The following is a 9,497-nucleotide window of genomic DNA, read 5'->3' as shown; positions in this document are numbered from 1 at the left end:
ATGTGAATTATTGGATGCTTAACGTAGATTATTTTGTTGAGTTTAAATTTTAAACATCATTTTATATATATATATATATATATATATTAGATAAACCAACTGTAAATTATATTAAAATAATTTAAAAATATTAAGAATAATACTAATATTATTACAGTAAATCGGGGTGGGCGACACCTTAAATCATGGGCAGAGCCTGGAGACCCCTTAATCATATATCTTCCTAATTTACTAATTCAAACATAATACTATAAATATTTATTTAATTAACATCATAATTTATTAATTCTTAAATAAATAACTCATTCAATAATATATATTTATCCCTTTTTAATAGGTTATAATTTATTCATTCTTAATTAAATTCAGTTTAAACTATATATAATTTATTCAGCTTAATTAAACAAATATGTCCATAATAATAGTCACAATAATAGTTTAAAAAATTGAAATTTTCTCATTGGCTATTAGATCTCTATAATTTAATTTGTAAGGTTAAACCGGTTTATATTGAAATTCATTCTCTCAAGGAGGTTTGTATCATTTCAATTTTATGGTAATTTGTATCTATATGAATTATTTTTACATTATTTATGTTCAAATGATAATTTTCATAGTATATAATATATTTACATGTTAAGAATTTTGAAATTCAACCAGTTTTTTAATGTGAAATTTAGAGAATAAGAGAGAAAATATTTTATATTTTCTTAAGCCAATAATTGATAATATTTCATTATCTGAGCCAATCTAACCAAATATAATAATTTTCGATGAGATTCTAGAATCTCTTTATAAATCTTAAAAGGTTGAGTTTCATTAAATTACCTTGAACGAGATCTAAGATTGCGTATTTCTATGTGGCGACATCATGTGAATAATAATGATGAAATTAGATGAACTTACATCATTACATTAAAATTAGACCATATTAACCTATGTTGTTAGTGTATTGAGATCTAAATTTGCTTCAATTATAGATTAAAAGTGAATATTATATTTCAAAAAATTTGTAAATTCCAACTTTAATAGTTAATGTCATTCTTATTTTTTTAATATATATTTGGTCTAAGGTATTTATTTTTCTCTTTTTAGTATTTTTATTTTTCTGATATAATGATTTATTTGGTTGTGCTTGTTGTGCTTAAACGATTATTATTTTTTAATATATGTATTATATTAAATATTGTGAAAATATATTTAATTTGGTTTTTGGTTAGATTTGAAATCCTGATTCCACCCTAATTATCTTTGTCTTGAAATTGTGTTATTATCACATTTTAAAAAATGTTTCACAGCAAAATCTTTTTTTTTTATTATTTTATATAATATTATTAGAAAGAAGGGGCATATATAAACAAACCCAATACAACTATATTAATGATATAAATATTTTTCATTTTGCATTGTTCAGTTAGTAGAAGATGGTGCAATTACCGGATGAAATTATTGAAGAGATTCTTTGTGGATTGCCTCTAAAGGATTTGCTCCGATTCAGATGTGTATCTAAATCTCGGCTTGCCCTAATCAGTAGTTAACATTTCATCAAATTTCATCTTAAACGATCAGTTCAAACTAAGAGCATCCTTCGCCGCCTTTTTTTCACGAGTTATTACGATCACTTTCGGGTGGATTTTGATTCCCGCAACTTTCTTCAACCAGTGGAGATCGATTACTTTAAATCGAGGTATCCAAATCATGAAACTTTGATTTGCGGTTCATGTGATGGCTTGTTTTGCATGAAAACAGACGATGGTACAGACAATGTATTTTTATGGAATCCATCAACAAAAAAGTCTATACAACTTCCTTCTCCTGCATCGAGTGCTGACGGAAAAATTTGGTGGTGGGTTAATCGATTTGGTTACGACCACATCAATAATGATTACAAGGTGGTGAAACTTATATTTTTTGAAAATGGAAAAGATTATGAGATTAATGTTTATAGTTTGAAATCAAATTCGTGGCATAGTCCAAAGAAGTTTCCTTACCGTCCAAGGTTGAGTAGCATTGGAGATTTCATAACTGGTGGAGCTATGCACTGGATGTCAAAAATGGGATCAGATTCAAAAAGTAAAAGATCAATTGTTGATCAAATTGTTGCCTTTGATCTTGGGACAGAGAAATATAGAGTAATTACACCGCCTGAGTTGAGTGGTTCTCATTTCTGTTTATATTTGAGTAATTTAGAAGGATGCCTTTCTGCAACTGTTCATTATTATTCGTGGACTGTGGATATATTTTTGTTGAAGGAATACGGTGGGAAGAATGAACATTGGTCGAAATTGATTTCGATTTCACCAACAATGTCTATCGGGGTCGACTTTCCTAATGTTGAAGCTATTGCTTATTCAAAATGTGGTAAGAAAATATTGTTTCTAATGGATCATGAGAGGCTTGTTTGGTATAATTTAGAACATAAATTAGAAGAGGAAACTAGAGTTAATAGTGAAAACGTATACACTTACATTGAAAGTATTGTCTCTCTTGATGTTCCACAGTAGCTGAAAGTAAACCAAATCCAAGAAGAATCTCCAAAAAGAAGAAAAAATTAGTCTAAGCAGATATAATAGATTGTTAAATTTGATTTACAAATTAGAAATGTTCTTTTTTTTTTCCTTAATTCTCGTTCAAGCTATGATTGAATTTGAGTTTTTTATGAACAATTTCATATCAAAGTGATTCAAGTTGAAAACTTTTGCATTAGTATTTTTTTATGTTTTTTTTTCTTAATTTCTCGTTCAAACTATGATTGTTCTCGTATCGCCTAGTTTTTTTATTTTCATATAACATCTCTTATTCATCAACAATGATTAGTTCAAATCATAACAACACTTAGCCATTCATTTAAACCTGTCACTTCACTTAATCCTAGTTTTGCAGGTTGTTAGGATTGTCATTAAATCATATCTTCAAATGTAATGATTTATTTGCTAATTATGTCAATTAGAGCAAAATCATATGATTGAACTTAAATTTGTTTTTGTAGATTATCTGGTTCAAAACATCATTAAGACATTATGATTTTGAACTAAGTGTGTTTGAGAGAATTGATTCATATTTAAAGAATCTTCAGACTTGTTAGTTTTTCAGTTTTGGTAGCTATTCTTGTTTTTGTCTTTTTAGTTTCGGTTATATCAGTTTAAGTAATTTTTGGTCTCTAGAAAAATTGAATCTTAAACTCTTACTTTAAACCAAAAATAATTATAAAATATTAGTTAAAAATCATAATTAATTAAATAAGGTATTTTTAAATATTTGAAGTATCACCATAGAGAGGAATGTAAAAACTTGTATATGATTATTCCGGTGTTAGAATTTTTCTTCACTATAAATTCTACAAATCATAATTATTCCAGTGGGAATTCACTATTTTTCTATGCTGCACAACTGAGATTATCAATCTTTTTATTTTGTGCTTATATTTTTCACGAAAATCAAATTATTCGACCAAAAAAAGAAAGAGATGCTCTAGTCCTCTCTTCGCCGTGGAAGCACCAGAAAAGGTAATTAGGAGATGAAATATCAAATCTAACACTAGCCGATTAATACTATTAAAGCTGTTAGAGCTTTGAAAGAAGCTAAGGAATTGATTGAAGAATTTTTACCGAAGAAGTTTAAAGAGGCGATTTCCAAGGAAGAAGCTAAGAAACAACTTGAAGCTGCTGGAGCGAAGGTCACCATTGTTTAATGGTGGAGATATAAAGCTATTTTGATGATGCATTATTTGAAAACATCTTTTATGTCATATTTATCATGTGGATCGAAATAAGATCATAACAAAAGTATTTCCAAATATGTTCAATTGTTGTCTTATACAAGTCTAGGTTGGTTTTAGAATAGGCATGGTTGATGATATTGAGACAACATGAACAAAGATAGGTGAGTAGTTTGACTCTTAATTCAAGATTTGTGTTTTATTTACAGAGAGATGAAGAAACTGATCAAGTATTGGAGGTGGAAATGTGGAATATTGGAGATATCCCTAAATGAAGAATCTATTTTACCTATAAATATAAATAAAAGATATTGAAATCTTAATTTTTTTTAGAAGATATCATCAAAAACCAAAACCAATTTATTGAAAGTCTTATAATTTCATCTTTCAATCTAGTAAAATTTTGACAAAATAGAGGAATAAAGGGCTTTGAGATTACATTAATTTAAGTCTACCACACAATTCTAATTTCTAGATCCGTCCTTACCCAGTCCTTACCCATAGTTTAATTCCTAAAAATGAAAACTAAGAAATAAAAGATATTAAAAATGAAACTTGGAATGAGTTTTGTTTAAAATATAGGAGGTTTGTAATCTATAATACTCCATCCCACAAATTATGAAAATAACTCAAAAGAGATTTTGAGTGTCTAGAAATAAGTTTCATCTTTCAGTGTATTTGAAGTAAGCCATGATATGCAATATCAAGATTTACGTTACGTGGGATATCTAAAACATCTTATATACTTAAATATTTCTCATATAACATTACCTAATAGTATTTGCGATCTCTTGAACTTAAAGACTTTTATCTCGATTATTGTAATTGTCTTGAAATTTTCCCATTAATACTAAAGACCTTATTAACATACAACATATTTATTTGAATGATTATAATAGAATAAAATACATATTGAGAGGGATGGGATTATAATATCTCAAGATGTTAAGCTTGTTTATGATAGACAAGAAGGAGAGACAAGAATGAGAGAGACTAGAGACTGCAAGTAGATGAATTAAAAGAATTCGATATTGTTGAATCATTGAAAATTAAAAACTTTTGGAAGAGTTAGTGTTGTATTGGAAGAGAAGGTAAGCATGGTATCAAAAGCCAACAAATAATTCTTTACGACATTTGTGATATATTTTTGTGTGTTTTGTCATAATGAAATTTTTGATTCCATCTGAATTCTGCTCATCGACAAATTGATAAATGTTGGGAATTTTGAAACGCATATTACTTTTATACTGTAATCTAGCAATGTGAGATGGGTAAATGCACAAGTTATCCAAGTCTAAAACAGAAGATCAAGCACATAACAAAACAACACCAGATTTATGTGGAAAACCCTCTCAACCTGGAGGATAAAAACCACGGAGCCAACTAACAAATTTCACTATAAACAAGAAACAAATACACATGTTCTTCTCAACTTTAAACCTAACAGTTGAGGTATACAAACAGATAAAATCAATTTCATATTCAGACTCAAGCTAGTCTAGATATAAGACAATAAGAAATTGGAACCTGAAGGTGAAAATATAAGAGATCTACTGTCTCCTTCTATTCTTCTTCCTCTGTTTCTTCTCTTCTTTACAGAATATCTTCTCTCTATAGAGGTGATAGAATGACCAACCTTCTTAGTTTTTTCTTGTTTAATTGAATGCCTGATTGGGCTGGACCCAAAGGCCCAACAATCTCCCCCTCCAGCCCACAGAGAGAGGCACACCGATCTTCAAGTCATCATTTGGTATTCATGCCGACAACAGAGCTCGAACTTGTCTTTTGGAACAATCTTCGTAAACATGTCTGATGGGTTCTTATCCGTGTGGATTTTCTTCAACTTCATCTGTTGGTTTTCTATTATATCTCTTAACCAATGAAACCTCACATCAATATGCTTAGTTCTGGAATGATATGTAACATTCTTGCTCAAATCTTTGGCACTCTGGCTATCAAAGAAAATAATTGCATCTTCTTGTTGCATACCAAGCTCTAGGAGAAATCTAATCATCCACAACAACTCCTTACCCGCTTCAGTTGTTGCAATGTATTCGGATTCTGTTATTGACAAAGTCACACATTTTTGCAACTTGGATTGCCATGACACGGCTCCCCCTGCAAAAGTAAACACATAACCCGAAGTGGATTTTCTGTGATCTAGATCTCCAGCCATATTAGCATCTGTGTAACCTTCTAGCACAGCTTCACCATTTCCAAAACTCAAACACAAATTGGAAGTGCCTCTTTGATATTTAAGAATCCACTTCACTGCTTCCCAATGTTGTTTTCCTCGATTAGAGAGGAACATACGTACCACACCGACTGTATGCGCTATATCTGGCCTAGTGCAAACCATTGCATACATCAAACTCCCTACAACTGAGGAGTATGGAACACTTGACATTTCATCATTTTCTTTCTTTGTTGATGGACACATCTTCTTGCTCAATTTAAAATGGCTAGGAAGTGGAAAACTTACTTCATTTGTTCCTTACATGTTGAATCTTTCAAGCACCTTTTTAATGTACTTCTCTTGTGACAACCAAAGTCTCTTAGCCTTTCTATCACGAGTAATTTTCATTCCCAATATCTGACGTGCTTGGCCTATGTCTTTCATGTCAAATGTCTTGGACATCTCCTTCTTCAACATGGCTATTATCTGAGCATCATGTCCTACAATCAACATATCATCAACATAAAGTAAAAGCATTAGAAACTTTCCATTAGAAAATCTTTTGAAGTAAACACACGGATCTGCCTTGGTTCTCTGGTACCCATGACTCATCATAAAAGAGTCAAATTTCTTGTACCACTGTCTCGGAGCTTGTTTCAAATCGTATAAACTCTTCTTTAATTTGCAAACCATGTTCTCCTTTTTTTTCACTTCAAATCCCTCTGGTTGCACCATGTAGATCTCTTCTTCCAAGTTACCAGGAAGAAATGTAGTTTTTACATCAAGTTGCTCAAGCTCAAGGTCTAAGTTAGCTACTAGACCTAACATTGTACGAATGGAAGTCATCTTTACAACTGGTGAGAAAATCTCCTTAAAGTCGATGCCCTGTTTCTGTCCAAAACCCTTTACAACAAGTCGAGCTTTGTACTTCATAATTTTCCATTTTTATCTCTCTTTAGCTTGAGCACCCATTTGTTTCTCAATGCCTTTCGGCCCTTAGGAAGTTCCACCAGCTCATATGTGCCCATCTCTTGCAATGACTTCATCTCATCTTTCATTGTATTCTGCCACTTAACTTTGTCTTTATGAACTTGTGCCTCCTGAAAACTTTTTGACTCTCCTTCTGTCAATAGTATATACTCTGACGAAGGATACCTTTTAGAAGGTTGGTGCTCTCTTTCAGACCTTCTTAATTACGGCTCTTCTGGCTCCTCTTGATGATGTTGCCCCCTGCTCAGAAATATCATAAATAGTCTCATCATCATTACAACCATTCATGTCAGAGATTTACTCAGTGGATTCTTCATTATGTTCATCTTCATCTGTTACTGTTGACTATACATGTGAAGGAATTGGTATGAGTTTTATGGACTCATCAACTCTCTCTGACTTCTCAATGATTTCTGGATTTATCCCATTCTGACCCTCGAAGAACACAACATCTATGCATCTAACAATTCTCTTCTTTTTTGGGTCCCATAATCTGTACCCAAATTCCTCATTTCCATACCCAAGGAAAATACATGGAATTGTTTTATCATCCAACTTGGATCTTTGCTCCTTTGAAATATGCACATATGCTTTGCATCCAAACACCCTTAGATGCGAGTATGAAATATTCTTCTTAGACCATACTCTTTCTGGTATTTCAAACTTCAAAGGAACAGATGGTGACATGTTTATGAGATAGCAAGCTGTGCGAACTGCTTCTCCCCAAAACTGTTTTGGCAACTTTGTCATCTTCAGCATGCATCTCACATTTTCTACAATGGTGCGATTCATTCTCTCAGCCACACCATTGTGTTGTGGAGTTTCAAACACTGTTTTCTCATGTCGAATTCCATATTTTACACAATATGCTTTAAACTCCTTGGAGGTATACTCTCCCCCGTTATCAAAGCGAAGACAATTCAATTAATTATCTGTCTCTCTTTCTACCATGACATGGAACTCTTGAAAGTAATTAAATACCTAGTTTTTCGTTCTCATGAAATAAACCCACACCTTTCTAGATGCATCATCAATAAATGTTAGAAAGTATCTATTGCCACCCAATGACTCCTCCTCAAAAGGACCACACACATCAGAATAAACCAAGTCCAACACATTATGTTTCCTTTCTGATATTTGACTAAAAGAGACTCTGTGTTGCTTACCAAATGGGCAGTAGTCCCATAGATCCAGAACCTCATCTTTGGTTGAGGGGATGTGAAGCTTCCTCACCAGAATTCGTAACCCTTTCTCACTCATGTGGCCGAGACGCTGATGCACATATTTAAAGAGCTTTCAGCTTGTACTGCATTCAACCCATTCTTGAGTATCTTCACATGAGTTCTGTATAAGGAGTTTCACGACTTCCCTTTTGCTACAATCATTGATCCCTTGCTGAGCTTCCATTCTCCACTACCAAGGTAATGCTTGAATCCATCTTTGTTCAATGCATCACATGATATCAAGTTTAGAAGCAAATAAGGAATATGTCGCACATCTTTCAGTGTTAACTGATGTCCCAACTCTGTCTGCAAACAAATATCACCAATACCCACAATGCTCGAATGACTAGTATTACCCATCTTCATTGTACCAAGATCTGCAGCCTTGTAAGTCAAGAAGAACTCTCTATTTAGTGTAGCATGATATCAAGCACATGTATCAACTATCCACTCAACTCCTTGATGACTTTCTACATATAGATATTGTTCTTTTTCACAAGAAAAAATCACTACATCATCTGCAGTTACTGTGGCTGTGGTATTTCTGATCTCATCATCTTTCTTCTGATTTTTGTCTTCATTCTGTAGTATTTTCTAGGCTCTACAATTTTTCTGTTGGTGTTCCTTGCCATTGCGGGCGGGTTTTAAATTCCGGGTAAACGGGTTAGGGTTTTCTCTTATGAAAACGGGTTAGAGTATAAATACTCTTTTTTGGGTATTTTTTTCATAACAGAGCAAATAGAGAGAGAGTGAATTACAGATCTAGGGTTTTCTGGTTCCTTCTTCTTCTTGTTCTTTGGTTGATCCAGAGTGAGAGATTGGGGGAGCTTTTGATTGTGGAGTAGTCCAATCATTCCTAGTGTAATCACTTCTTTTATTTGAGAGCAGGGCATGTAAGTTTCTACTATTGACATTTGTTTGATTTAGTGAAACTTATCCCTCCCGTGGACGTAAGTCGATTTTGACCGAACCACGTATATTGTGTTGTCGTTTATTGTTTTGTGCTATTTCAGTTCTTGGTAATCTGTTTATCGTCATAGACGATTTGGAATCTGATTTGCTATAGGTTTTGATTTCTAAGAAGATCCATAGTTTTGTTGTTGCAAAACCCAACATTTTCTTCATATGACCTTCTTTACCATAGTGATAACACTGTCTTCCCTTAGATTTTGATCTTCCTCTGGACTTGCTATGGCCTCTTGATTGTTGTCGGTATTCAGCTCTTCCCATGTTCTCTGTGACAAGGGCCTATACACTATTTGTATTAGTTGACTTCCTTCTTGTCTCCTCATTGAACAAGCTGCTAGTAACTATACTCATAGTAAGAAAACCATTCAGAGCTGCATTACTGACTGTCACAACCAATGTCTCTCAACTGTCGGGCAATGAT

General features: G+C 32.7%; 1 protein-coding gene across 1 annotated transcript; it reads left to right on the top strand.

Moving 5' to 3' along the window:
* The first annotated feature begins 1,424 nt into the window (after positions 1–1,424).
* LOC124943231 (F-box protein CPR1-like) lies at positions 1,425–3,993 on the top strand. Its single transcript, XM_047483776.1, has 4 exons — positions 1,425–1,530; positions 1,750–2,361; positions 3,561–3,676; positions 3,928–3,993. The coding sequence occupies exons 1-4, from the start codon at positions 1,425–1,427 to the stop codon at positions 3,991–3,993; spliced, it is 900 nt and encodes a 299-aa protein (XP_047339732.1).
* Positions 3,994–9,497: the final 5,504 nt, after the last annotated feature.

The sequence above is a fragment of the Impatiens glandulifera genome, chromosome 6, assembly GCF_907164915.1.
Source record: "Impatiens glandulifera chromosome 6, dImpGla2.1, whole genome shotgun sequence".
Taxonomy (NCBI): domain Eukaryota; kingdom Viridiplantae; phylum Streptophyta; class Magnoliopsida; order Ericales; family Balsaminaceae; genus Impatiens; species Impatiens glandulifera.
This window is presented reverse-complemented; position numbering and strand designations above follow the sequence as displayed.

What these genes read in the sequence shown, in the direction of transcription:
- LOC124943231 (XM_047483776.1), top strand. Translation starts at nt 1,425, where the DNA reads ATGGTGCAATTACCGGATGAAATTATTGAAGAGATTCTTTGTGGATTG. An exon ending in ATCTCGGCTTGCCCTAATCA is followed by an intron (nt 1,531 to 1,749) that starts GTAGTTAACATT and finishes GCATGAAAACAG; the next exon opens with ACGATGGTACAGACAATGTA. An exon ending in TTGAAGCTGCTGGAGCGAAG is followed by an intron (nt 3,677 to 3,927) that starts GTCACCATTGTT and finishes TTTTATTTACAG; the next exon opens with AGAGATGAAGAAACTGATCA.